Below are 27,927 nucleotides of genomic sequence, written 5' to 3' on the forward strand. Positions count from 1 at the left end.
ACAAGTCAGCCTGCTAATAATACCGTATACTCGAGCTGAGTGAGTAAATGGATAGTTTAATGACCATGAACCTGGCTGTGATCATTGTTACTCCCAAGTAATCCTGCTGTGTAATCGGCAGAATTAATAGTAAGATACCAGAGTTTGCTGTCTCTGTCTAAAATGCCAGTGCAGAACTTCTTGCCAAGGTTGTGCATGAGCTACTGAAGAGTGATAGGAACCAGTAGCTGCATTGATTCAGAAATAAATTCAGCCCAACATACTGCCAATCAGTGTGAAAACTTTAAAGACTGGAAGGAATAAACATTGTGGACATTAAATGTAAAGAATCCATCTGAAGGGAAGCTAAATTGCATTTTTCCATAAATGTTTAATAAATTTTAAAGAACTAATACAACCTAATTTTCACATTATTGTATTGCTTTTAGAGTATCCTTAAAATTGACATAGGTAAGGACAGATTAAGACCCACCTAGGGTTGTCCTACACTACGACAGGGGGGAGGGGGAGGCAGGCTATATTTAGTTAGTTAACTGGGCACTCCAGTCTTTTTTCCTTATCTCGGCATCCAAATGAACTGGTGATTAATCACAGCAGTAATGGCCCTGTAAACCTTTAGCAAGAGGAGCCTCTCCACCTGCATTGCTAAGCCTTGAGCAAAGCGACCGTATTCGCAGAGACCCTCAAGCAGCCGATGGAGCCAAGCTCTCATCCCGTGTCAGGGGGTGGCCCCTCCTGCGATTCACCGAGTACGTACAGCAATAACCTACGGGCACAGCCCCTGCCCTGCGCCTGGTGTCCGTGGGCTTTCTGTGTGTTTGAGTGGCATTTTCCTCCCGTGGTTGTGCAGGGGATATGTTGAGTTGTACTTGGGGAACATTTCTTACCTGGGGAGACTGAACTGCAGGGGTGCTGAGGAGGCTGCGGCAGCCGGCCAGGGACTGGTCACTGCCATGGTCACCCTGGCCTCTGGCTCAGGACCAGCACAGATGCACGTCAGTGGTATTCAAAAAGCTTCAGTAGAAAGTGTGGGGTTATTAGATTTTTAATTAATTTTTTTTAGTGCTAAAACTCAGTCGTAGCGATATAGTCCCCACTATGAGGTCCTGTTTACTTGGAGCTGGTGCAGAGCTGGGAATTCAAGGTATCTTTGCCCTTACATTTGGAATGCCCTAAAAACATCGCAAATAAGTACAGCCAAGCAAGGCCCTTTGAGTATGGATCCTGCTCCCCTGCGCTTGCTATACCCCCCGTGCTACATGAGACATTATTTTGCTAGGTGTTAAGACAGGGATGACTGAAGAAACTGAGTTTGGTGTTCCCCATCCCAGGAAATCAGGCTGGAGTCGTACCTGAATGAGCAAGAAGGGGCTGTAGTTTTTCTGCTGTGTGTTTCCTGTTGTTCTTTAACAACTCTTTTCCTGGAACTGGGGTGACTTCAGTTGTGATATAAAGCAACAGCCGCAGCAAAAACCAAGGTCTCACAGGGCTGGGAGTCAATGAGCTTTTAGGGTCTTTACTGTTTCTCCTCTGAGTTTAGGCACCAGTTTTCATTTCCAGCTGCTTTGCTCAGCTGCGAGCCCTCCCTTTGCTGCTGCAGAGCCGCTAGTGAGGCAGGCATCATCGGTTTTCTGAAAAGAAAACCAAACATGTGAGTAACAAGTGGAAAAGGTAACGGTGCAGGCTTTGGAAATGGATCTGGTAATGTGGAGACAGATAGGTTATATCCGGTAATGCTCCTAAACTTGGAGATACTGGAGCATGTTACTTTGATCCAAATGAGACAAAGAAAGAAAGAAGCATAGTTGTCAAAATAATGGGGGAAAAAACCCCAAACCACCCAAGTGTGAATAGTAATCAACCGTTTTGACGAACGATGACAAAAGATAAACCACTCCGTGGTCTGATTCTGCCTTTACTCTCAGCTGAGTTCAGAGTGAGTTGACAGCATCCTGCTCCTTTCAAAATCAAACTCAAGTGCGGGGTGACGTTGCTGCATCCCTCTGTGCTGCTCTGCGCTGCTCAGGCGAGGCTGGGTCTGCGGTGTGTCTGAGCAGTCGGATCCCTCTTCCACTCATCCCATCTCAGTGGGAAGCTGAAGGCAGAACAGATGCATAAGGAGCTTGAACCGTTGGCCCCAAGAGAGCCTCTGGGTTAGAGAGTTCAACCCGAGACATGCTGGTTTGGGGCCAAAACTGTCTTAAAGTTAATGGAGAGTTTTGAAAACAAAGATTGTAACTGCTGAGTGCTCAGTGGGCCCTGGACTAGCAGGCTGGCTCCTTGGAAAAGTCAGAAGAAAGTTACTCCAAAGCACTCTCCCTGGTTTTCGAGGCAGCTTCTGGCCGGCTGCCCACTGCCCAGGTGTGGGGCAAACCTGGCCGTGACGCAGGAGACATCTGCCATCTCTGCTGCCTCCGTTAACCTGTTTCTCTGAGACCATCTGCTGCTTCGTGTATGATAACCAGGTTTCAAATACATGAATGTTTCTAGGTTTTAAGATGTGATTTAATAAAAAGAGACATTTCTGGGAAAGCAGGTTTTCTCTCGGTTTTTTTGTTGTTGTTTTCTGGCTGAGTTTATAGACCCAGGAAATGCCACTTGGCAGATGCTTTGCTGTGCTGGGAGGCGAGGGAGATACAGGCACTGGGCATCTCCGAATGGCAGCAGCCAGGGAAATGCTGAAAACTTGAGCAGAGCTCCATAGGTGCGAGAGGCCTGGATGAGTGCCATGCCCCGGGAACCAGCATGGCACAGGGCAGTTGAAAGGGGAGAAAGGTAAAAACTCCTGATGCTTTAAACAAGGGACCATGTGAGGAGGCAAATCCAGTGGTGGGGATAGTATGGGGTGATTCACAGTTCCAGCACTATCTGCAGCTTAGCGAGTATGGACGGGATCGCTAAGGAACTTACAGAGCATTAAGCATTACACCTTTCCCTGGGAGGAAGGCCAATCTCTGAGCACCATCCTGCACACTGAGAAACAGAGCCCTGGAGAAATTCAAGGGAGGCTAAAGGCCTGATAACCCCTCTGGGGAAAACAGACCAGCTCCAAAATAAAGCACACCCCCAGGAGGGCAGAAGGCACTGAATTCCCATAAGCCGCTTTCTTTGTCGCAGGTCTCTTTGACTTAATTTCCAAAGTGAGCAGGTTTGGCTTGAACTCCCAGCTGCAATTTTCCCCTTTAGCTCCAATGCTGACAGTCACAGTCGCCTGCATCTTCTGTTAAATGTGGTAACTGCAGCCCCTCTGAGCACAGAGGCAGAGCAAAACAGGCTGGACAACTCTCTCATTGAAGGCATTTTTCTTCAGCGCTGGGATCTCTCAGCCTTCATTTCTGCATCCTCCCCGTTTGGAGACATTCTTCTCCATGTGCCACCACAGTGGGGTGGGACGTGCAGTATCCATCTCAGCAGCGTGACAGATGACCGCAATCACTTTTAACCCCTTACCACCACTTGCGCAGACAGCTTCTGGCCAGAGACCTGGCCACTGTTCTCCCCGAGGCCTTCATGGAGTCATTGGTGCCCCAAGGACCTGGTGGCCAGAAAGACGGTCTTTATTCTTTATCCCAGAACCATTCCGTGCCGGCACTGTCCTGTTTTTAAATCAGTGTCGTAGGGTACAAAGTCAAATTTGTTGCAGAAGCCCAGTTACAATGGATTATTTTTACCTGTCGCCTTCTTCCCTCTCCCTTCATGCTCTGTTACATATGGTGGTGTGATGGAGACGAGCCCAGAGCAGGAGCTGTGCAGGTGGAGTTTCACTCTGCCCTGTAAAAGGGTGAGGAACTGAGATGTCTTGCGGGGGTTTCAGGTGAGTTCACATGTCTCTCTGAGTCCTGCTGGGCCCTGCTCTTTCCTTGCTCCCTTGTCACCTGCCTGTACTTGGGGTTGTCCCCACAGATCCTACCATTGCCAGCCCTACCTCCTCTGTAAGTGGTGTGTGCCACGTCTGGTACTGATGGGTCATACACGCTGCATCCCATTGCTGGCTCCGCAGCCACATCAGCTGCGCCCTGGCGCTGCTGCCGAGCCACACTGCCAGGACACCGGGAACTCACGCCTGTGTTACACGGTGGCACTCTGCCATCACCACTCCACGTCCTGTCCCCTGCCATCATCACACCTGGGTTTTGTAATCGAGCATTAGTTTTTGTGCCAAAGTATGAGAGCTGAGCGGGATTCACAGGAGCCTCTTAATAACAGCACTCAGGCAGTACTCGAGTTAGCCGTGGGTGTACGTACAGCGACGCCGGGGATTACCTCCAAAGCACTCACTTGCCAGCCAAGTTTCACTGTCCAGTCCTTAGTGCTGTTTCACTGACTCAGCCTAGGAAAGAAACAGTTGACAGAAAGGATAGGAGGCTCTCAGATCTTGACTGGCAGGGGAGGAGATGAATAATGGCTGGATTTATTTTTTTTGTTATAAAAGCAGGCGGGCATGCAGCGAAACTAGCAGATGTCAGGTTCAATCCCCACAAAGGGAGGCGTTTTCTTTGCACCAGGTGCAGATAACTGTGGGATTCATTATTTCAGGATTTATGGGCTTTACACAGGCTCAAAAGCCAACCAGACAAGACCACGAAAGAGAAATCCATTGAGATCTCCCGAGTACAAAGCCACATTGTTGGCTCTCTACGTGCCTGAGCCATGAGTCACCAGAGGCGGGGAAATGTCACTACCCGCTTGCCCGGTCTTTATCCTCAACCCTGGGCACCCGCTGTGGGTCCTGGCGAGGGCCAGGATATGGGACGGTGCATTGTGGACCTGTGCTTTAGCTGGGTACAGCAGGTCATGTGTAAGCCTTAAATCACCCTTGGGTTATTTAAGCTGAATCACAAAAGAGCTGCCTCCTTCCATTTAGCTCTGGTTTGCCGGCTCGCAGCAGAGCAGCTCCTCGGGGCACACAGCACTGCTGGGCATCGCACAGCTCCCGGCACGCGGGCAACAAAATACTATTTTTAGTAGTATCGTTTCCAGGTATCATTTGAAGAAGGTGCAATTGCTCTGTTCTGGCATGGGAGTGCAAAGGTAAGAGCCTTATCAGCAGGATACGGTGCTCCTTCCTGTAAATACACCTGTGTTTTCAGCAGCCCGGCTGGAGCGGGGTGAAGTCGTTCATGTCGAAGCAGCCCGGCACACCAGGGTACGGCTCCGCAGCTCCCCGGCAGGCTGGGACCGTGGCAAGTTCTGGCCAAAGGTTATTTACGTCACGGCGTGCCGTGTCCCCCACACCTCCCGGGCTGAGGATTTTGGCACACAGCGTTATCAGAGCTGTGGGAAGTCCTGAGCTTGTTTCCTGATTGCACAGACTTCCCAAAGAAACCTGCTGGCGGTTGATAACAGACTGCCTGGAAATAACGCCGGGGCGGCACTTTTCCCCACGCTTTTGTGCCCAATAAGCAGCCATTGCTAAAGAGTGAAGCCGGTGGGAAAAACGCTTTCCCGCTCTGCTGCTGTGTGCCATGGAAACCCCCACTTGTCTCCTCCAGAGCTCTCCCTAAAATGCTCTTCTGATGGCTGATAAGACGCTCCTCCAGTGCCAATGGCTCACTCCTTGCCCGCCATGCCCGTTCATGCCCAGACGCCTGCTCTTCCTCAGACTGTGGCTGAGCTGATGGTGGGGTGACCCCGAAAGGCGTTTCTCGCTCCTGTTCTCCTCGGCTGGCACCACGCAGGCCAGTCCAGGATGCTAAATCGGCGGGGAGGAAAGAGCAGACTCGGGTGTTTTGGGTAGGGTCGGTCACCGCGGCTCCTGGCAGGCCGGAGACCCCGCAGGGCCTGTCCCCAGCCATGCCCCCCAGTGCCTGGGGGCTCGCGTGTGCGAGGGGAGGGCGATGTGGGCAGCAGGGACCCCGGCGGGCCTCCAGCCCCGGCGACAGGGCCCGCCATGTTCCCTTCCCCTCCAGGCCCGCACCAAAGCCCAGCTGCTTCCCGGCGGCCCCCGAGGGGCTCTCCCCGCCGCACAGCGCCTGCCGCAGCCCCGCACGGGCGGAGCTCTTTGACACCGGCCCCAAAGCTGCCGGGGAGGGGAGGGAAGGGGAGGGGAGGGGAGGGGAGCGGAGCGGAGCGGAGCGGAGCGGGCGCCCGGGCCCGGCCCGGGCCCGGGCCCGCGCCTCAGGGAGCCGCCTGGGAGCGGCGGGCCGCCCCCGGCCGCGGGCCCTGTCATGGCGGCCCGCCCCGCCCGGGGCCGCCCCGCGGAGGGCGGCCCGGGGGCGGTGCCGCGGCGGGCGGCGGGGCCTGCTCAGGTGCGGCGGGCGGAGGCGGCGGCGGCTCGGCAGCGCAGTGTGCCCGGAGCCGCCGCCATGAGCAGCGCGGAGCCGCCGCTCGGGGCCGGGCCGCGGGCGCAGCCCGCCTGGAAGCGGGAGATCCTGGAGCGGAAGCGGGCCAAGCTGGCCGGGGCGGCCGGCGGCGAGCCGGAGCCCCCGGCGGGGGAGCGGCTGGTGGTGGCGGAGAGCCTGGGCCCGCTCCGCGAGAACCCCTTCATGCGGCTGGAGAGCGAGCGGCGGCGGCTGCGGCAGGGGCTGCCCGGGCACGGCCCCGGGGCGGCGCGGCCACTGCAGCAGCTGCTGGAGCTGTACAGCGCCGTGCCCGGCATCCGCACCATCCGCGCCGACAACATCCTCATCATCGAGTCCCAGCCCGACGCCGCCGCCTGCTTCGCCGAGGGGGACGCGCTGCCCGGCCGCCGCCGGGACCCGGCCGCCGCCGCCGCCTCCTCCCCGCCGCGGCGCCCCGACCCGCTGCGGGAGCTGCTGGCCCGCCGGGGCGCCGCCCTCGCCGAGATCCGCGCTGACCAGGTCGTCATCTACGAGGCGGCCGAGCCGCCGGAGCCGCCTGAGGCGGCCGAGCCGGGCACTGTCAGCCGCCTCCTGGAGAAGTTCGGGCAGCGGCCGCGGGGCCGCCGACGCCGCGGCGGGGAGGCGCTGACCGGGCCCGGCGCCGTGCCAGGCGGGGCGGCTGCTCCTCCGCCGACGGTGCCCGGCTCCCCCCGGGCCGGGCCGGCTGCTCCTCCGCCGACGGTGCCCGGCTCCCCCCGGGCCGGGCCGGCCCCTCCGCAGGTGGTACCCGGCTCCCCCCGGGCCTCGGCCCCAAAGGCGGGACCGGGATCTCCGCAGGCGGTGCCGGCCGCCCCCCAGCCGCTGCCGGCTCCCCCCCGGGCTGCCACCCCCCCGGCGGTGCCGGCCGCCCCCCAGCCTGCTGCCCTGCAGCCGGCTCCCCCCCGGGCTGCCCCGCCTCAGCCCGCGGCCCCGCAGCCAGCCCCGGCTCTCCCCCGGGCTGTCACCCCCGCGCCCACAGCCCCCCAGGCAGCCCCGGCTGCCCCCCGGGCCGCAGCCCCCCCGACGGTCCCAGCCGCCCCCAAGGCTGCAGCCCCCCAGGCCAACTGCTTTCTCCACAAGATCGGCTCCAACTCCTTCACCGTCACCCCCCGGGGCCTGCCCCCCGGCAGCCGCATCCCCGAGCCCGGCGTTGTCCCCGCTGGCCGACCCGTGCTGCCCAAGGGGCCGCCAGTGCCATCCGCCAGCACTTCCCATGCCAGAGCCAACGCCAGGAGGCCAAAGCCGGAGGAGGCCGAAGCGGAGGTGTCGCCCCTGCCCAGTGCCAGTCTGGCCCCCAGTGCCACCGGCTCCACCCAGCCGCTCTCCGCCTCTGCCCCCCGGGCCGGGGGCTCCTTTGAAATCCACCCGGCCCCCAAGCCTGACTTGGCTGCCATCCCAGCCCACGACCTGCAGGCCCAGGCCCTGGCCAAGCTGCGCCTGAATTCACGCAACTCCTTCCTCTTCGTGCCCCGCCGCGAGGCCAGCCTGGCTCTGCCGCCGGCCCAGAGTGCCAGGCCGGGGCCACCACCACTGTCCTTGGAGGAGAAGGCACTGAAGGAGCCCCTGAGGGCATCCGTCCGGGAGCAGGAAGAGCCTGTCACTTCCCCACCGGCGTCTCTGGATCCGTTGGTACCTGTGACTTACATTGATGACATTGTGGAGCCAGACAGCGGGGAGCTTTCTCCCAGGGCCGGCTCGACTGCGAGGACCGGGAGCTTGGCCGATCAGCCTGGAGGAGCTGGCCCTGACCTGGAGATGGAGTTTTCCTCCGTGCCCCTCTACAGACCACACTCTGCCCCCCACCAGCGGGGAGGCAGCACCTTCACTGTCGTGCCCAAAAGGAAGCCCGTTGCCGCAGGGCTGCACACTCTCACTGATGCCAGCGGAAGGCTGCAGCGGGAGGAAGAGGAGGAGGAGGAGGAGGAGAGCAAAGGAAAAGGCAAAGCCGTGGAGAACACTGATGGGCCCCAAGCAGGGATGTCCCATAAAAAGCGCTACCCCTCGGTGGACGAGATCGAAGTGATTGGGGGTTACCTGTCCCTGGAGAGGTCCTGCATGAGCAAGACGGGCTCGCGCCGCAAGAAGGTAACTGCCTGGGGCGCCTCTGCGCTGAACAGCCAGGCTGAAAGTAGCTCGGTACTACTTTTGGCTTGTCTTTCCATGAGGCACCGGGTGGGAAGGTGGGCAGTGTTTTTCTGGTCCTTTTGAGAGCCAGAGGCTTGCCCTCAGGGAGGGGACACTGGGTACTGTTCCATCAAGTAGATGAGGGTGGGATATGGCCTGTGATAACTGCAGGGCCTGTCCCACAGTCAATTCTTGGAGGTCTGATAACGGAGAGTAAAATATTTCAGGTATTTAGAAAATCGAGGTGAGTCGCATGGTTTGAATGGCTGTGGACTTGCCCCTCTCTAGCTCTGCTCGCTGTGTCTGGTGGGTGTTGGACATGTTGAGCTCCCCGTGGTCACTGCCCAGCTTGTGACACAGTACGGTGGGCACCGTGGCGTTGACGTCTTCCCGCATTAGTGATCTATTGATAGAGGCTCAAGAATTAGGTCTCTATTACGCAGAAAGAGATCAGCAACAGTTTAACTCCCCTTGATAGGATTATACCACCTGGCTGCTCGTTCTGGATGTGCAGCTGCATCTCTGAAGATCCGCGAGATGTCGATTGCTTCACGTGTCTTTGGAGCGAATGCCAGGTTTTCTTACTGCTTGGAATCTAACTTAGAACCTTGTGAGCCTTACATTGAGAATTAATCTTTGAATGACTTGGTGAAATGCATCTGGATGTGATCAAGACACAGTCATGCTGAACAAGCGGGTTATTTTGCTGCACGGGAGGAGTAAGCGTGAATTGTTCGGCTCTGAAAGCAGTACGCCGAGGTGACAAATCCCGATTTCTACGTCTGCGACGTGACGTGTTTTTCCATAGTGGGAAGAGTTGTTTGACGTTCCGTTACCTAAATTCGACTAAATATTTGATGGACTGAATCCACATGAGTGCCTGAGGCACTGAGCATTATAATTTGAGGAAATCCTTTGAATAGGGTGCGTCTCATTTAGAAGGGAGGCAGGGAGTGCTGTTTCTCGTGGCTTAACGTTGTTAAATTCCTTAATGAGAGCATGCAGTCTGCAGGTAGCAGACCTGGAGCATGAGTGCCATGAGATCCAGAACAAGCAAATAAGCAGGAGTGTTGATTCTTGCTCAGTGCTCCTGCAGTTTTCCCTTGTCCTCCTCCAGGGAAATGCTTGATCAGACTGGAATTGTTCTGCTGCTTAAATACCTGCTGGCTTGCACTCATTCCAGCTGTTTTCTTGGCTCTGCTCAGTTCAGTTTGGGGTATTAATTAGATTTACACCAAATTAAGTGTGTGGTATAAATGGTGAAAATATCAAGACAACACGTTACAGTTATGGGTACTCTTAGGATGGAGCAGAAAATACAGAGGAAACCTCGCGGGACAGGCACTCTTGGCTAAGCCTGGCTTCTGCTGCAGCCAGAGGAGCTGATTTCTCTGCAGGGTGGTGCTGTTGGGGCAGCAGCCTTGCTGGTAAAAGAATAAAGCCTCAAGTAAGCAAAACCAATTAAATGGCGTGCAGTGGAAGCCGCCAAAAAGGAGGAAGGGAGATGAGGGCAAGGCTAGTGCAGCGACTGAATTGTTTAAGGTTGGTCAAACACTGGAACAGGAACCCAGAGAAGTACTGGCATTTCCATCCTTGGAGCGATTTGAAACTTGCCTGGGGAGGGCCTTGAGCAACTGATCAGGTCAGACCTGCTTGGAGCAGGAGTTTGGGCTAGAGACCTCCAGAGGTCCCTTCCCAATCTAAAATATCATACGATTCTTTGAAATTGGTTAACAACTGTTTTGTCTGTTCAGCGTTGGATTTGTGTGACGTTGGGCAGGTCGTGTAGCTTCTCCATCTATGTTCTTATCAGTTTAATAGCATTAATTATCCCACTCTGCAGGTACTCTGAAGACGAAGTATGCTAAATACTGCAAGATGCATATACAACTGTAACGGCGTTCGCTAAGAATTGTACGTGGGGGGTGTCCTGCATGAGAACTTGCATAAAGATTTAGTTTCTGAGAAGAGAGATATTAAAAGGCGAAGGAGGAACTGCCTGTTACATTGAGGAGCTCAGGAGGCTGAAACAAATGGGGACCCTTCGGAAAATTAGATCCAGCTTAAGGAGAAGTAGTAGAGACACAAGTTTCTGGGTAAAATTAAATGTGGCAATGTAGTCGTTTTCTTTCAGTTCCCTTCCTGCTAGGGGTGGCAAGCATGGAGCTGGACTTTGTAGCCAGGGTTTAGAAGATGCTGATGCTGTAGCAAATGGAAAGATTTCTGTTTACTCTTAACCTAGAGGATGTTTGTGGCTTTAACTCTGGGTAATAAGGCTGAGTGTTGATGCCTGAAAAGGAAGGAGCTAGTATTAGGATGCATTCCTTGGTTTCTTCCCAAGAGATTGCTGTGTGTCGCCAAGGCAACTGGCCAAAAACAAGGGTTCTGATTTGTAGATATGTCGGGGGTTTCAGAAACTTGATTTTGGCCTGAATTGGGCAGAAGCAGACATTTCCTGTGAGCTGGAAGCTGCAATTCTTTAGTAAAACCAATGTCCCTTTCTCTTTTGGGGGCATCAAAATCAAATCTGATGCTGATTTCAGTGAGCAGCCACCCAGGTCTTCTGGGGTGATTCTCTCCAGGCAGACCTGCTGGATGAGCCCACCTCTTGCTGAGCATCTTCCTTTCCAAACCTTGCATTGGATTTGCTGAGAAGTCTTTAAGGGTGCTCCAGGCTCAAGAAAGTGGTGTTTAGTGATGACTTGGAAAACTTCATCCACTTGCTGATGCCCAGCAGGAATCTGGGCGAGACAAACAGCAGGTCTAGCACAGCCTGGAAATGTTGTGCTCCTGTGGATCAGCGGGTGTCTGTCCTTACAGTCAGGGCTAGTGATTTATTAGGAGGGAGAGGGATGGTCGCGGCAGTTAGACTGCATGTTCTATGAGATGCAAACTGTGTTTTTCTTCAAATGTGGAAATTCGGCTTCCCTTTTCTGACCTCTTGTCTGGCCGCTCATTGCCTGACTATGGTAGAGATGGCAGCGAAATGTAGCTGACGCAGTCCATGTCCTCTGGTCCGTTCTTCCATGGCTTTTTGGAGTGGGAAGGTGGCTGGGACAGGGTGGGAGTGGGTTCCAGCGCTGCTCTGGTCTGCATGGAGAGAGCTCCAGCCCCTGCTCTTGACTGCACGGCTGCTGGTGGCTGCAGGACTTGTGACTTTGCTGTGGCCTGAGAGATGCTGCTGGTGTTCAAGGCCTTTTGGGAAAAATAGCTTTATTGCTCCTTCCAGACATTTCAAATATGTGAAACAGCTGTTCGTTTTGGGGTTGGAGCTGGATCTTGAGGTGATGAGGGAGAGAGAGAAATGCTGTTCCTGTGTCAGAATAAAAAATGGGTTCCCAGCTCTCTTGTGCAACTAGAGCTGCTGGGGTGGGACAGTCGTCGTTCACCCGTGGCTGTGAAGGTGAATGTGGTGTTGTGTATGATGGGACACGATCAAGATCCGCAGGTGGAGGGCAGAGCCCCAGCTGTGCTCATCCTGGGCACCGGGCTGCCTGTGTGGGCAGGGCGTTTGAGCTCTTGTCCTCCTGCAGGTGCTAAGATTCCCTTCAGGACGGCTCATCTACTCTGGCTGCTTTGAGACCTCTCCAAGCGCTATCACAGTTAGTTCAGATAAAGCCATGGGGGTGTGACTTCAGTTTGAAAACTAAGTGAACGTTTGCAGCTTTGTGCTGGTTTCAAGCGGAGTGCTGGGCAGCTGCTGGAAGAGGCTGGTGAGCTGTCATCTCTGATGGCGAGGACAGGATACGTGCGCCGGAGTGGAAGGAGACCTACTGACCTTTGGTCTAAACAGGGAGTGGGGGAGAGGATGCAGAGCACTGTTGGTGACCTCTGTTCAGTGCTCGTCTTCATGCTCTGTTATTACAGAAGAAGTAAAGACACTTCAGCCTGACAGCAGCCCCAGGAGGAAGGGGAGGCTTTGCTGCAGGATGTGGATCTTTGGGATCTCAGAGGATAAAATCTAGTTCGACTGAGCTGGCAAGAATCAGTCTTGGTTTGGTTACCTGCCAGAATAACGTACAATAAAGTTGTCAGCAAGATAGAAATCTAGGTTTCTGTAAAACATGTGACTGGCATGTTGGAGCAAGTGATTGGAAAGGACTGCGAACGGCCGAACCAGCTGGGGTCCTGAGAAGTAGTCGTCTGCCTTTAAGACTCCATGTTCTCATCTTGTTGGAGGCTGGACTCTGCTGTGAAGGTCCTGCATGTACAGAGTTTGCCCCGACTGTGCTCCTTCCTTGTGTCTCGTCACTCCTGCAGTTCATCCCAAGTCACAATATGTTTGTTCTCTCCAGGACCTGGTCCTCTTGGGGATCCTGCAGGAGAGGTGACTTCTGGCCAGGCCACCCAAAGTCCTGTAAATAACAGGACTTGAGAGCCAACAGATAGCAGACTGTTGATGGTTTTAATGTTTTTTGCTTGTCACAACTGGCAGTTTGCCGAGTGCTGGAAGGTGAACTGCAGCCTACTGTGAACAGGGCTTACAAGAACAAGGTTGGCGGGATGCAAACAGTTGGAGTCTAATGCTTTCCTGCTTCTTTGCAAAATTATCTTCAGAGATGTTCAGTTTCAGCTGAACTTCAAAAAGTTCCAGCTTACCTGGACTTTAGCACGGTCCATTTTCGAATGTTTTGAGCTGTGTAATGTCTGAATATGGCTTCCAAATGCCCACTTAAATGTCTGTTAAAGAATTATTCTAAACAACCCTCAGCTTTTCATCATGGGCAGGATTGGGCAGCAGCTTTGTTGGTCTAACCTGCTGAACTTCTTGCTCTGTAGCTTTCTATCTGTTCAGTTCTGCTGGAGATGGTCTCCTGTGAGAACCAGGTGTAGGCTTGAGATGTTGGCAGGGATGAACACTTCCAACTGTTGCCCAGACCTGTTTGGAGCAAGTCTGCACAGTGTGGAATCTAAATACCAGTGACTGCCTGAAGTATTTTTTTGCAATGTATAACACAAGTAAATTAACCATAACACAAGTAGATTAACCTGGTAGTAGAAGCAAAAATCTCTCTGCAAAAATTACTTAGATTCGTCTGTGTGTTTTGGAGGGGTCAGGACAAAGATTTGTGTTATTTAGCTCTTGGAGAGCTGCGTGTTCCTGTTCTATTTTCTGTCTCGTGGCTGTGCTCTGCTGGGGCAAATGCATCTGCCACCTTTAAGGGGGGGCTGTAGTATGTATCCAACATGGATGTATTGCATTTTTGGTAGATGAGGTCAGCAGTGACGAGTTTAGCTCAGAAAATACGTGTCTTGGATGATCAGGTGTGGTCCCTCCCCTGCGAAGGTGATTTCCACTAGCTGTCAGATGTGAGCAGGGTTTGCCCCAGATAGTGCAATTTCCCTGCCCTTTTCTAATTCTGCTGATTTTTAGCCTATGATGTTGATGGCTGAAGACTCTAGAAATCAGGATCTTGTTGTGGTTATAGTTTTTTAAACCACCTCACAAGCTGCACCTGAGACTATCGGTGGGGACGTAGGTTGTTGTTTGTTTCCCTGCTGCTTGCCAGCTCCTTGAAGTGCTGGTACTTTGTTGTACTAAACCCCTGGCAGAGCAGATGAGTCATATTGATCTCATCTCCGTAGTGGGAAGTTTTCTGTGACTGAGGTTCTCCATGGCCTCGCCGCTCCCATGCTTTGCCTCGTGCTGCAGCGACAGTCTGAGCTGCTCCCAGATTCTCCCCACTTCTCTTCCTCCCGTCCCCTGCTTGCCTGCCGCTGTTGGCAGCGCAGGGGACGGGACAGAAGAGCTAAAATAGAAACTCTTACGCAAATAAGAGACGAGCCTGCCTTTGAAGCTGGTTAGGACGTGCCCAGGGCTCTGCCCGCCCCAGAGCTTGAGAGGAGATTTGGAGTGCTTTGTGCTCTGAGTTCTGATCACACGGATTACAATTAACGCTATCTTAATCGGTTTCCTTAATTGGTGGACCAGATTGGAGATGGCTTATAATTTCCCTCCATCTCAAGTATTCAGCTTGTCTTGGGTTTGGGTTTTCCTCCCCACTCTGCTTTTTCCAGTAAATGCTCACGGTGTTCCTAAGAGCTGAGGAAGTACACACTCAGGCTGGCTAGGGCAGAAGTCCTGCTTGTCTGTGTTATGTGTGGGAAATGGTAGGAAAAATTAAAATGTTTAGTTTCCAGGTTCAGTGGCAGTAAAGGACATCTCACTAAGAGCTGCTGCAGCAGCATCTCCTTCACCTCTGGGGTTGTGCTCACTCCCCTCCCGAGTGAAACCTGGGCAATATAAAATCTATTTACAAACCCAGACCCTTCCTAGTGACTGCAGTGGGACGTGGGTATGCCGTGAAGCTGTAGTGATATTGCTGTTTGGTCAGTTTGTGTAGGAAGAGTCACGTGAAGCGTCTGGATCACACAGAGAAACTTCACAAACATCCTGGGAAAATCTGGACTGAAGGAACTTGGTGCTGATGTTTTCTGAGAAGTGCCCTTCAGATGATCTTGGGAACTTGGCAGGATGGAGCTGCTGTTTTGTAGGCATTTGAAGGTCTATAGGCAAGCTGAAGAAAATACCTCAGACATTATGAGAGCAAAACACTTAGTGCTTAGGGAAATTGTATAGCTTGCAGCTAGTGAAAATGCAGGTCTGAGGGCATATCCGTACGCCTCGTGGTGAACTTGCTGCACTTAGTCACTTCTCTTCGAGGAAGTATCTTTTGCATATTAGTAGTACAGAAAAAGGGCAAGAGAGACATGAACTCTGTCATGCAGAGTTCTGTCATACTGTTCACATCACTGAAGCCTTTTGGTCCTGAAGTCTAGAATGAGCTCCTTGCCAGGGCGGGAAGTAATTCTGCTCCCAGCCTCCCCATATTTCCTGGGAAATGATGCTCCATCTGTCCCATTCCAGCTGGAGACTGTTCATTTGCACCAAACCGAGGTATTTGTTTGGACAGCTCTGGTCAGTCTTGGTTGCGGAGAAACGTTTGTGGGTGGCATCTCCTAGCGCTGCACCGCATTGTAGCCACAAATTGTATGCTCAGAGTTGCCTGTAAAGCAGAATCCTCTGCTCTTTGGGAGTTTTGTGCGTTGTTTATGAAGATACCAAGCCTTGACACTAATTGTATCTTGTTTACGCTTGCTCTCTTTGTGTATTCAGACGAGATCTGTTTCGTATGTGTAGGGAGATTTGCCCAATTCTTATGGGCCAAGTAAGTAATATTTGAATTGCTTGTTAAACTGTGGAAGGCTCTGGCTCCTCTGTCTGCAGATGTGCGAAGGAATGAAGGGATCCTTGGGTGAATAGCTGCTTTGTACAGTGTCAGACTGGGACTCCAACTGCCCTGTGGTTGTTCAGGCGCTGGAATCTCTTCTTGTCCGACACAGTCAAGGGAAGAGTTAACAAAGCTGCCTGCCCTGCAGTGCTCTCCTGGACTGTCCCTACCCTGTCACTTCTCATCAGGAATTTGAAACTTCCCCATGTCTTGTACAAGGAGTTTAATATTTCGAATGTCCATGCATTGCTCCTATCTACCATGTGCTTCAGCATATTGATTACACAGAGCTGGCTTTGTGGGTTGCCTTGTAAATGGAGACTTTCTTGTTTTGCCTTGTGGCTTGGGAGCTGGGATGCGATCCTGGAGGCAACCTCTCCTTTGCCAGCAACACAGTGCTTCCTTGACATGCTACTGCTGTAAATCTTTAGTGCTGCTAGCTCTATTCAGTAACTAACTCTGTGATGCAGTTAATGGTTGAGCAAAACTCAGTGTTACTGTTAGGAAACACTTCTTGGAAAAGCATGATCGAGGGAGCCTATGGTGGAGCACCCAACTCCTGTGCCCCAAATCTATTCTTTTTGTACAGAATGACAGAAAAGTACATTTGTGAAGTGTCATCTGCAGTTTTCTGGGCATACTTAGACTGCTTCAGCCATAGCAGTACAGTGTTAATCTGATATAGGAACCAAGACTCAAGTCCCCTCCATTCCTAGGGGTACCTGTCAGGGAAAAACTCTTTGTCAGGGAAAAACTTTCTTCCTGTGTCAAGGAAAGGCTTTAAAGGTACAAAAGCTCCTTATCTTCTCCCGAATGATAGCAAATGCCTTGTTAATATGCTGATGCTACTGCAGCCCCCAGGGTACTATTCCAGGCTGCCACACATAGAGATTGTGCCTGGAGTTCCTCAACAATTTGGGCTGACAATGACCACGTTTTCAGGACAAGTACAGGCATGTAGATAAGCTCATTGCTAACTCCTATGAAAGGGCTCATTTTCCCAAAAATCCTTTATCTAAAAGTTTCAGAGAGAAAACTGCATTGCATGGGAGTTGTCTAGATCATTGACTGCAGGTTGTAATGAAAAAAATGAAGGTCCCCGCAGAGGTGTGCAGTTTATGAACTGCTCCTCCACCTCCTTTTACTAATCTGCTGATCTGTCAGAATGGTCAGACTGGCTCAGATGGAAAGACCAGGGTAAACCCTTTGGGGATCTTTGTCCACCATAAATTATCTGCTTCTACCCTCTGTTTCCAGTCTCACAAGCAGTTCTTTGTCTGTGCAGGGACCTTCCTTCTCAGCCCATGGCAGTGTGGAGCTGGAAGGTCCTTGTGTGTTAAGAGACCCTCTTCTTCACATGGATCCTGCGCTCTGCTGGGCAGAGCCTCCACCAACGTACCCAATGGGTTTTGGTGCTTGAGGAGCTTTCCTGCCCAGCTTGGGGGGCTATTTCTTGCAAACTCTATGGGATGCGCTATGTCAACAGGCTTCCTGATGCACTCCCAGCTGTCTGCTGCTGCAGTTTTCAGGTATCTGGTATGATGTCTTGTGCTTTTGTCTCATTGACCAAATCTTTAGACAACCAGTGCAGCAGCAAATGTAGCAAAGCTCAATGGAAGAGTGCACAGAAGCACAAGGTTCTTCAAAACACTGATTTTGTTCATGCTTGTTCTCTCAGATATCAATCAATCACTCTTTTGTATTCATGCTGAATTGTTGTCCACCCTTCCTGCAGATACCAGCCAAAACCCTCCTGCTCCTGTTGACTAGAAGGGAGGAGGCATTTGATTGACCAGGTGTGAAAAGCTGCTTTAAATCACACCCAGCAGCACCTCGACAGCCCATGCATGTCCTTAGGGAGTCAGTGCAGTCCCTAATTTTGTCACTTCAGGATTATATTGCTTGGGGGAGAGGATTAGAGGAGAATTAGTACCTGAAAAGAGCAAATCTTGATGCCTGGTGCTACTCAGCTGTTTGGATCTCAGGAAGTACTTGGATAGCATAACCACATTACTGAAAAATTGCTATGTCCCCCTTGTCGCCACGCAGCAGCCACTGCCCTCTGATCTGGTCTGCAGCAGCAGTGCGGTGGGTTTGGATGTGCTGGAGGTACTGTGTGGTGTTAGCAGGGGCGGGAATGAACTCCAGCTTGTGCTTCATGACTTGCTGTCCCATCCGGCTCCTCCGCACAGTGAGCGGGGACGGCAGCGGTGCCCCTTGCAGCCTCCTGCAAGAGCCAGGGGTTTGGGAGACGGCTGTTCTGTTCACAGGCACCCTGCGGGGATGGGGAAATGGGCTCAGTTGTTTTCAGTCCCATTGTAGGCTGCTATGATGGGGATCAATATGCTGACTCTGACTGTCCTTGCTGGAATATAGTAAAAAGCTGATTTTTTTTTTCCTCTTTTTTTTTCTTTTAATGCCTAGAACAATTTTTTTTTCTTACTATTATAAGGTGAGGATTTGGATTGCCAAAGAGGTTCCTGTTTAAAAGGTGTAAAACACCCCACCTTACCATTTTGGCTTTGCCACATCTGCCAAGAGGCAAATGTGATAATGGGTGGAGAAGAGAAAAGCCACACTAAAGAGATTGCTTCTGGAGTTGAGGGTGCAGATTAACCCCATGATTTGCTCCTGAGACTTACAGAGATATCCCTGGTCTGTGAGAAGCCATTAGGTGTTTGCTCTTTCATTAACTGTGGAGTCTTGCAGACCTTCCCACCTCAGCTTTTGGAGGCAAGGTGTCTGCTGACTTTCATTGTTCATGTCGCAGGTTGGTTTCTGTAAACTGGTTATTTTTATTTCTAATATGTCTCTGTTTGTGGGGGCTCTCTTGTTGTTGGTCTGGGTGCAGACTGGGTCCTGACAGGCTGCATCCCCTGAAGCAAGGTTGACTTTTTTTTTTTCCTAAGTTAGCCCTGTATGACCACTCAGATTTATGCTTGTTGGGCAATGTTTACCCTAGCTTCTCTTTCTTGGGTACTCTATTACTCATTACTGTTCAAATCCTAGCAAATAAATAAATAAATAATTTTTTCTTATGGCAACAAGAATCTGGTGGCTGAACAGCACAATATTCCCTGAAAAGCCTGCCTTATTCTTCCCAGTGTGGCTCTGATTGCTGGGCAGAGTATTAATATATAGATATATGGGTTTGGGTTGGGCCCTGGTTTTGTGACACAGTTCTGGGTGAAGCATTCAGCTGGGCAAATAGTGACAAATCCCAGCAAACATCCACAGCTGAAGGGTACAAAAGTCTTCCTTTCCACAACTGGCAGCTGCTGCTGAGGCAGAAACGGGGAAACCACTGCTGAGACACGATGAGCAGAGTTCTCTGGCTGGGCTCCAGTGTGCTTGGCTCCTCTGGGATACGTTTTTCTTCTAAAGAAAATGACCCGTCTCCTTTTGTGTTTCCATAAAAGTCTGTATGGACTGGCAAGGGGCTGCTGGCTGTGCAAACTTGTTGTTTGTGCCATTACTGGGCTCCTGATGTTTCTTTTAAGATGGTTTCTGGGACTGAATCTGCCTGTGTTCCCTACGCACAGTGCTCAGTTCTGCTCATCAGCTGCTCAGAGGGTTTCCCAAGGCAGCTGTGTTGACCCATTATCTCCTAGTTTTGCCTGAATAAGTTGCCCTCCATCTTCTGTTGGATCAAGCAGAGAAGCTTTGTGCTTCCCCTGAAACCACCTCATGCCTGGGGAAGGGAGCTTGCAGGGCAAACCCAGGCAATGCCACAGCAGGTTTATTGTTTTGAGTTTTGGGGCTGCTTTTGGGGCTCTTGCTCTGCATGGGCAGGGGGGGTGTGCAGGTGTGGGGGAGGTGGCTGCTCATGCAGAGCCTGTTTGCTGGGCTCCGACCCTGTGCCAGTGCCCGGGTGTTCCTCTGGTGTTTGCTTTGCCTGGGTGCGTCTTGAGTGTTTTATTGCAGAGTGGCCGTAGGGCTCTTCCTACTTCTTGGTAGCAGCGTACCGGGTGCAGGGGGGTGGGATGCTACCGCAGAGCAAGCCGGCATGTTTTTTTGGGGGGGGGTGGGGGTGGGGGTGGTGGTGTCTTGCGCCAGGGTGCACTCATGCCAAGCAGGACTGCCTGGTGTCAGCCTTTGTGTAGGCTGTGCAGGCCTAACCAGAGGTCTTGCTGAAGCAGCAGATTATCTTCTTATGAGCTCTCCCCCAGGCTGGGGCCCTGGGCGCGTGGGGCTGACACCGCTGTGGTTAATGTTTGCTCCTTTCGAATAGCTTCGGCATTGCCTCCTACAGCGTTGTGGCCTCTCTGCAGCAGGTACCCGACAAACTCTGGTGGCAGAGCATTCTGCAGGACACCCAGCCCGGCTCCAGGGAGCAAGCGTGGCCCGAACTGAATTGGCTGTGGGCAAGTGGGAGCTGCTTTAGTTCAGGGCTTAGGCTGGGCTGTTGGCGTGTTGCCTCTGGGCACTGCATGGGGGTGTCTCCTGGTCATTTCTGCTGCTTTCTACTCTTTGGTTTTACTCCCTGGTGAGGCTGTTTTCTCCTCTTGCACTACACGCAGCTTTGGTCCAAATTGGACTCTCAGTCATTTTTCTTAGAGATTTCCTCCTGATAGCAGAAAACCAGGAAAACTTAGTTCCATCTCCCAAGCTTACATTCTAAAAACAAGGCACATCTCTTCTGTCCCCTTTATTTTCCGTGTTTCGCCAAGTACTTCTTGCCCTTCAGCACAGTTGCCAGCACTGGTAAGCAGCCTGCATGCAGTGTCTGGTTCTGGGATAGTTTCTGAGCTTCCAGGAGCCCTGGCCACCTCCACCCTCATGGCCTTCGTGCCTGGCAGCGTGGCTCATCCCCGCAGTACAGACGCCACATTGTGAGCAGTCGCTGCCCGCTTCGCTGCCTGGCTCGGATCAGGGAGCATCTAGGTCAGCAGCAGGGGTGAGAAATTCAGGGAACAGCAACTGGGATGCTCTGATCTTCAAGACCATTTTATTCCAACCCCTTTTCTCTGAAATATAATCATTCCTTTCCCCATGTGTCCCCTGGAGAAGGTCAGAGCAGCTCTGGCCAGGGCTGGGGCAGGGAATGAAGAAAGGCAGCTGGTTGCCCTCTCTGCTGTTTCCATCCTGCCTTCTCCTGGGAGCATGGGAAGGAGCCAGCCTGTGTCCAAGGTACATCCCGGACTCTGGCAGAGTAGCACACAGCTCTATCGTGTGTATTTGCATCGCAGAGGAGGCGTTAGGTACTCGCTCTGTTACCTGGGTTTGATTCAAGCTCCCCTCCTTGCTTTTCTGAAAAGCAGCAGTGAAATGCTGACTGTTTTGCCTTGAAAACCCTTATCACCCACATAGCTCCAGCATGTCTGTCTGTGGGCAGCGCAGGATAACGCAGTAGCAGGCTGGCTCCCGCTCGCTGCTGGTTTGCAGGCTCTGGCCCCCCGTGCAGTTGCAGGTTTGGCTTCAGAAGACCCCGTTGGCAGCAGCAGCGTTGCACTGGCGCTCCGTGTGCAGGAGATACAGAGAGGTGGCAGCTGCTGTTGCAAGAAATACGTGCATCTGGGCAGCACGCGTGGTTGCTTGATAGCTGCTTGGGGCCACATGCCATTTCTCAGGCTGTGGTGTATTTTGTATATGAGGAAAACTGCAAATATGGCACATGGGGCAAATGTGCTGCACTCTCTTCTTGCCAGTTATTGCACAGCTTCAGAAGAGATCTTCTGAACCATCCGGCTCCTACCGCCTGTCACAAGCCACCCTGTCCTTTTAATTCTGTTCATAACCCTATTAGCTCAATTTTAATTGTAGTTAGAAGTAAAGGGATCACAACACCCTCTTAGGCAGCTGCTCCTGAACCTTGATCTGCATTGGCTAGATACTTCCTACTTTTGACGTAAATTTATTCCTGGCAAGCTTATCCTCCTTGTTTGTCTGTTGTATGCTGGCATCAGCAGTTCTTCTCTGCTCCTTGGTGTTTATTTTCTTGGTGTACTTACTTACAAAGAGCTGTTATGCTTTTTCTCAACCTTCATTTTTACTAGTGTGAACAGGCGGAACCTCCTCTCCACCTGTTGAGGTGACTTGTAACCAGATCTTCTAAGCAGAATGGTAGATAGTGATTAGGACATGTAAGGCTGCAGGGGAACAACCCCTTCCCTCAGCTTTTCCTTTCAACTTGGAAGAGGACATCTGGAGTTACTGTGTCTGGGTGTCCTGGATAGATGCAGAAACTGGAGCAAGTCCCACGGAGGCTACCAAAGTGCTCCTGAGGCTGGAGGAAATGGCATATGAGGAGAAGCTGAGGGAGCTGGTTTGTTCAGCCTGGAGGAGAGAAAGGGGGAGTCCAATTGCTGCCTTCCACTACCTGCTGGGTGTTACAGGGAGGATGGAGCCAGGCAGTCCCTGTTTCCAGTGGAAATGCCTTGCTTTATTCCTGGTTTATTTAAGCAGCATCCTAATGACGATTACAGTCCTGTAGCCAATCCAAAATTTTCTTTCTCAGTTATTCACAGGTGATTAACTTCTTTTAGAGCAAGGGTTGATCTTAAATATTGTCCCATTTCTAGTGTTCTTGCTCTCCAGTTTTCTGAATGAGCCATAAAATTCTGTTTTTCCTTTGATGAACTCCCACGTTGGAGTCATCTTCGTTCTCAGTCTCCCAGTTATTGTGCAAAGGTCACTAGTGAGAATACTAAACAAAACTGGTTTCAAAACAGAACCTTTAAGTATCTCCCACTTGTCCAGTATTTTCCCTCTCTATTACCACCTGTTACCGTCTCTCCTATAGCTGCTTCCATCTTCTCACTTTTGGTATTAAACCTTGTTTTTATCTAGCTTAAATAGCTTTTTGCCAGGATGTCCTCGCAAAAATGTAGTCCTGATCACTGGTGTTTCTACTGTCTAGAGCATGGGTACACCAATGAGTTGGCAGGCATTGGCAATGTTGCCTTTCCAACATGAGGATGCTCTCCTGTCCTCCTTGGCAACACTGATCCCTCTTGAGGGACACGTCGGCAGCTCCTCCTGGCTGCTGGGCATCACAGTGTTAGATGATGGCAAAGTGTGTGCCGGGGTGAAGAGCCAGAGGTACTCTCAACCTCTCAGCCTCCTGACTCCATCCCATCTATTTGCCTATCTGCCTTTGTGGTTTGTCTCAGTGCGGTAAGAGATTCGGCAAGGCAGGTGGGGAAAGGTGGGGGGATATGCAATGGCTCCTTTAAACCAGGGTGAAGCCCTGGGGTAGGAGGTGGTCTTTGCCAGAGCAAATGTTAGGGTCAATGGCTTCTTGTGCTGCTTTCTAATAATTCTCCTTTGCTGTTGTCTAGATGAAGATCTCTTTCAATGAGACAAGTTTGCAGACTATGTTTGAGTACCCGTCAGAGAGCTCACTGGCAGAAGAAGAGGAGGAGGAAGAGGAAGGACGTGCTTCTGAAACAGAGGAGGACAAGTCTTGCACCTTTTACATTCCACGCCCAAATAGCACTTTGCATCCCAATACACCTAACTCAGGTGAGCGAGGCACTGTGTTGGCACTGTGGGGTTACTGGTGCTGTCTGACACTGTCCACGTTTCCTACAGACCCTCATGGGGCTCCACACAGGTAGAAATGCTAGTGGAGGTGACTTCTGACAGCAGAATTGGGGCTTAGTGGGGACAGGGCTTCGAGCAGAACAGGGAACTGCAGATGGGCAGCTTCTATGCTGTCCCTGCCAGGATCCTGATGCCGCTTCCTTTTGGGGCAGTGAGAAATATTCACGTCAGCTTTGTCCTTCCAGCAGATTTATCCAGCTACACCCCAAAGCACTCCGTGAAGTTCAGCAAGTGGCAGGAGCAGAAATATGAGGAGATGCCTGCTGCAGAGGGACCCCTCCCAAAGGAAGCTGATTCCCATGGGAACCAAGTCATGGTGAGACTTTAAATAAGAAGGTCTTGGCTTTGTCCTGCTGTGCTCTTATCTCGGTGCTCGGGTTGGTCTGGACAGTGGATGGGACAGGATGTGCCTTCCACTGAACACCTGTGTGCGTGTTCGCTGCCCAGGGAGGTGTGCCACCGCTCACAAAGGGATCAGCACAAGGTCCCACTGCCACTAGCAGACGTGGCTCTCCCTGTATGTGTAAAGGAGACTTAAGGCAGCTGGCACACTTTGTACTCCAGGGCATGTTTGGAGGGGGGAATTAAATGTGCTTGTTAGGCCCAGGCAAGGTGCCAGTGCGGCCTTCACCGACCAAAGGTGTGGGTACTCATTTGCTTTGGATTTGATGACACCTCCATGTCAACTCTGCTTTCTCCACAGCTCACCCCAGCAGAGAAGGGCGGACTCTCCGATTTCAGCAGCGAGCCTGCTCTGTATTTTTGATCGCTTCATCTTCTAGCCTGCAGCAGCGGCTGCTGGACAAAATGTGTCAGTGCACCTTCCAAACGTCCATGCAAGCAGCATGGAAATAAGCTTCTGGGTCCCTCCCTCACCACAGTTTTCGTTGGATCCTGATGCCAAGGGTGGACTAGATGCTGTTGGGCATCTTTAGAGAATATTTGCACTGGATTCTGGGACCGAACTTTTAAGGTGTATGATTTATTCTACCTGTGGCCTTGCATATTCCTTGTTCAAGATCAGCTGCTGATTAGGCAAGCATCTTAAGAACAGATCTGTAATCCTGGGATGGATGTAGATTCTCTCAGTGCTTGTCTGAGTCCGCCCATCCAGGCACTGTATGGGGTCTAGACGGCTTTTGTAATACTTCTCCCATCAGAGCCCTCAGTAAAGAATGGTTCTGGAGCTGGAGCACTGGGAGTATCTGGGCAGTGAGCTGGATTCACAGAAGTGGTTGTGATTTGACAGCTAGATTGGGTGTCAGTTTAGAAAACCATTGAAGGTTCATGGTTTGTTCTTGGCATGTTTCTGGGTCTAGTTTCACTGAACCGTCGTGGTACTGATGTGCCAGTTACGTTCTTGTGAAGGAAACTGAATGCAGTGCGTGAGGGATGGGAAGTGGAATAAATGCCTTTAGTTTTAGGTATCATTTTTGCACTGATCTGTAAGGAAGTGTCCAGACTGGCTTGAGCCTCTTGAAGATTCCCAAATATTGACCATAGCTTTGATCTGTCCACACGCGACTCTGGTGTCCAGCCTCTAATTGTGCTGATTGTGCTTCAGTTTGCCAGTTCCTCTTGTTGCTTTGTTCAAGAATCTAACGGGGCCAGGCCCAAGATTCACCTGTCTTGGTTGGCGGGGAGGCTTCCTTCTAGCCATGCTTGCTCTGCTCCTCTCATGCAAAGCACAGGAGGGCCATTTCACTCCTTTATTCTGCAGAACTTGAACAACGAATATGATTTTTTTTTTTCTAGGATTTTTATAGTTCTATTGTAATTGTTTAATGCAGCCAATATGCAAAAGAATCTGCTAGACTCTTCCATGTATGTTTTCTACTACTGTAAACTCAGGGTCAAAATTGCACTCTGGAAAAGACAGAACACTGCTGCTAATGTGATTTGTACTTCTGGGATTAAAAGAAATGCAGTTGGAATAGATACGGCCTCTTTGGGCTTCATGAAATGAGTGGTACCCAGTGTGTGGCTCTATCCAAAGGAACAGGCTGGTATCTTTGATGAAATTTGATACTTTTATCGGTGTGTCTGTTATGTAGAGATGATGAATGTCTAGTCAAGCCGACAGTGGTCTATGAACTGAAAATGCTCTCCATACCTTGCACTTGCTTTGGTGAATATTGTAGGAGCAGGAGGAAGGTTGTTCTGCTGAAAACCACAGTCAGGACTAAACGTTAGGACATACCTACTTCTAGCTGTTCTCCTCTTCTGCCCTGGGTGCCTAAATATTTCTGGAAATAGAATGCAAAAACCAAAAACAAAACCAAACCCAAAAAACTCAGCAGTTTGTTAGATGTTGGCTGGAGGGGCCACAAAGGAACGCTTTCCACCTCTTTGCACTTCTGAGGCTTGTCCTTTTCAAACTAACTCGAGATCTGCTCCCCGCGTGACCTCCCAGGAGCAGTATGTGGCTGGCAGTGCATCTGTGTCTTGACATGACACAACACCGTGGAAAGAGCAGTGAATCCCATGTGCTGAGGCTTCTCCCATTAGTGACATACTTCAGGACAAGATGCTGAGACCAGGGTAGAATGAGGAAAAATGCAGGACTGCTAGTGACTGCAAGATTTAAGGGATGAGTAAGTTACCAGATATGTGGAGTTAAACACTGAGCAGTGCCCACAGCCAGTAGCTGTGCAAACAGCCAAAGGAGGTCAGGGACTATGTTTGAAGAGAAGGCTATGCACAGCTTTTCTAGCAGAAAAAGTCCCAGTGAGCATCTTGCACTGTGAAAAAGCTCAGGCCAGTTTAAGGCAGCTCTATCTCTAGATTTGCAACTTAAAAAACCTGCAGGTGGTGAAGCAAAAGCTGCTTGCAATTAAAGTTAGGAACAAGGTGTCTGAACTAGTCCTGACTTTGTTCTACTGTGGATCAATGAGGAATGCTAAAGCCAACAATATCCTGCAGCTTCTTCCACTGACTTCAGCCAACTGAAGAGCTGCTCTGGTACTCTGCCTGCTGTTCTCAGTGAATTAGCCCTGTGCCTACAACTTCTCTGGTTAGGACAGGCTCAGTGGAGGTGCGAGAGTGCAGAGCGTGCTTCTCAACAGGAGCACGTGGTGGCCTGGTGTGCTGCTGGCTTCTCTACTCCTTCCAGTTTGCCTGCTCTACCTTGTAGCTGTTATTTGTACGTCGCTGAGCGCTGCCTTCACACTTCCCGGCTCTGTACTCTAATCCCTATCTGTACCAGATGAACTCTTAGCTTGTTCTTGGCAAAGAAAGGTGAATGCTGTTTTGAGGGCACAAGCATTAGCTGGTAAGTCACCTCTGTGGATATGCTTCAGTATCACTGTGCTCAAAATAAAGGGTATTTTTTTGTAGATGCCTACTCTGATCTGTAGCAGTTGAGGATTAACTTTAGTAGATCTCTAACTAATACCAAAGTGCATCTGAAAGGAAAATTTACTTCTGCAAAACAAAGACTTTTATTAAATGTGGCATCCCTGTACCAGAACAGCAGCTGTCCCACACCAACAGGACTTTCCAGGTTGAAAAGCAAGTTTAGGAATGCTTTTGTCCATGTGCTTGTTTTTCTTTTTCTTTTGAAGTGCTTTGCAGCTCACTGGCTTTACCAGCATTCCCAATTTCTCCCTTCAGGACATCTAGCAATGTCTGAGAACTCTCCAGAATCTGGGAAAGAAAGAAATAAAAATAGCTTATTTTTACATAAACTGTTTCTCTTATGAGTTCCCTTCGAATTCAGCTGATCTACCTTGCACTGAGAGGGATTCTCCAGCCCTTACAATATCTAATTCTTGGTGACGTATCGTCCTATCTCACTGTGGGAATATCTGTGGAGAAATTTCTCTGGTTCGTGCCCATATTCTGAATATGAAACACCTTAACAAATTTATCTGTCTTGGGCACAAGGCAGAGAACTTCCTGATGCAGGCTGTGGGGTGAACTTTAGTTGGTTATTAAGGGAGATGTTGATAGCTGGGCTTTAGATCAGTATTAAATTGTGCTCAGCTGACCCAGTTTCAGCTGCCTTCCACTGTTAAAACTGCACACTTTAGGTTTCTTGCTTAAAGACTAACTCAACTCTACAATGACTTTAAGTCAGACTAAATCTTTCCTTTTATCAATTTCCTTCTATTTTTAGCTTATATTCTACATAATCTAACACTCCCACTTACTATGCACTAGGAAACAAGGCTACAACAGGTTTAGGAGATCTTGCTGCCTGTCCGTCTCACCATTTTGAAGTTTTAACATGGTGGACACTGTAACAAAATGTGGTAGTAGGGTTGTAGTCCCAAAGATCATTTATGTTCCTGTGAACTTGTGAAAGTCACTCAGTGGTCAGAGAAGAGATGAAGGTAAGTGTCCCGCAGGACAAGACACCAGTAGAACACGTTGGGATCTTGCCGTCTTGTCCGTGGAAGAAGGTGGAGTCCTGCGACTGTCACGGGCTGGGGGAAGGCAAGGAGCGTGATTACAGACAAGAGACGTACAGCCACAAGAAAGGAACTTTGTTACTGGTTTCTGCTGTTCGCAGGACGTCCACGTTTCCTCTCTTAACCAGCTCTGCTTTTTACCTACTGTGACTGTCTTGTAACTTCAATAAACATGAATTCATTTGTAGGCTGGGGGATTGTGACTTGTATCTCAGGGAAGGTTTCTTTTAAAAGGTGCTGTTTGTTCATGTAGCTTTACAACACAATTTTGAAGCTGTTAAATTTTTATGCAAG

General features: G+C 50.9%; 1 protein-coding gene across 2 annotated transcripts; it reads left to right on the plus strand.

Moving 5' to 3' along the window:
• Positions 1–6,241: 6,241 nt before the first annotated feature.
• Positions 6,242–27,820, plus strand: TPRN (taperin). Of its 2 annotated transcripts, none has more exons than XM_075519998.1 (4): positions 6,242–8,405; positions 22,957–23,140; positions 23,407–23,537; positions 23,925–27,820. In XM_075519998.1, exons 1-4 carry the CDS (start codon positions 6,306–6,308, stop codon positions 23,985–23,987), a joined length of 2,478 nt encoding a protein of 825 aa, XP_075376113.1. In that variant the 5' UTR covers positions 6,242–6,305; the 3' UTR covers positions 23,988–27,820. The 2 variants fall into 2 exon arrangements, with proteins under 2 accessions (XP_075376113.1, XP_075376114.1); XM_075519999.1 differs by having other exon boundaries at positions 23,410–23,537.
• The last annotated feature ends 107 nt before the right edge of the window (positions 27,821–27,927 follow it).

Source organism: Mycteria americana, chromosome 17 (assembly GCF_035582795.1).
Source record: "Mycteria americana isolate JAX WOST 10 ecotype Jacksonville Zoo and Gardens chromosome 17, USCA_MyAme_1.0, whole genome shotgun sequence".
Taxonomy (NCBI): domain Eukaryota; kingdom Metazoa; phylum Chordata; class Aves; order Ciconiiformes; family Ciconiidae; genus Mycteria; species Mycteria americana.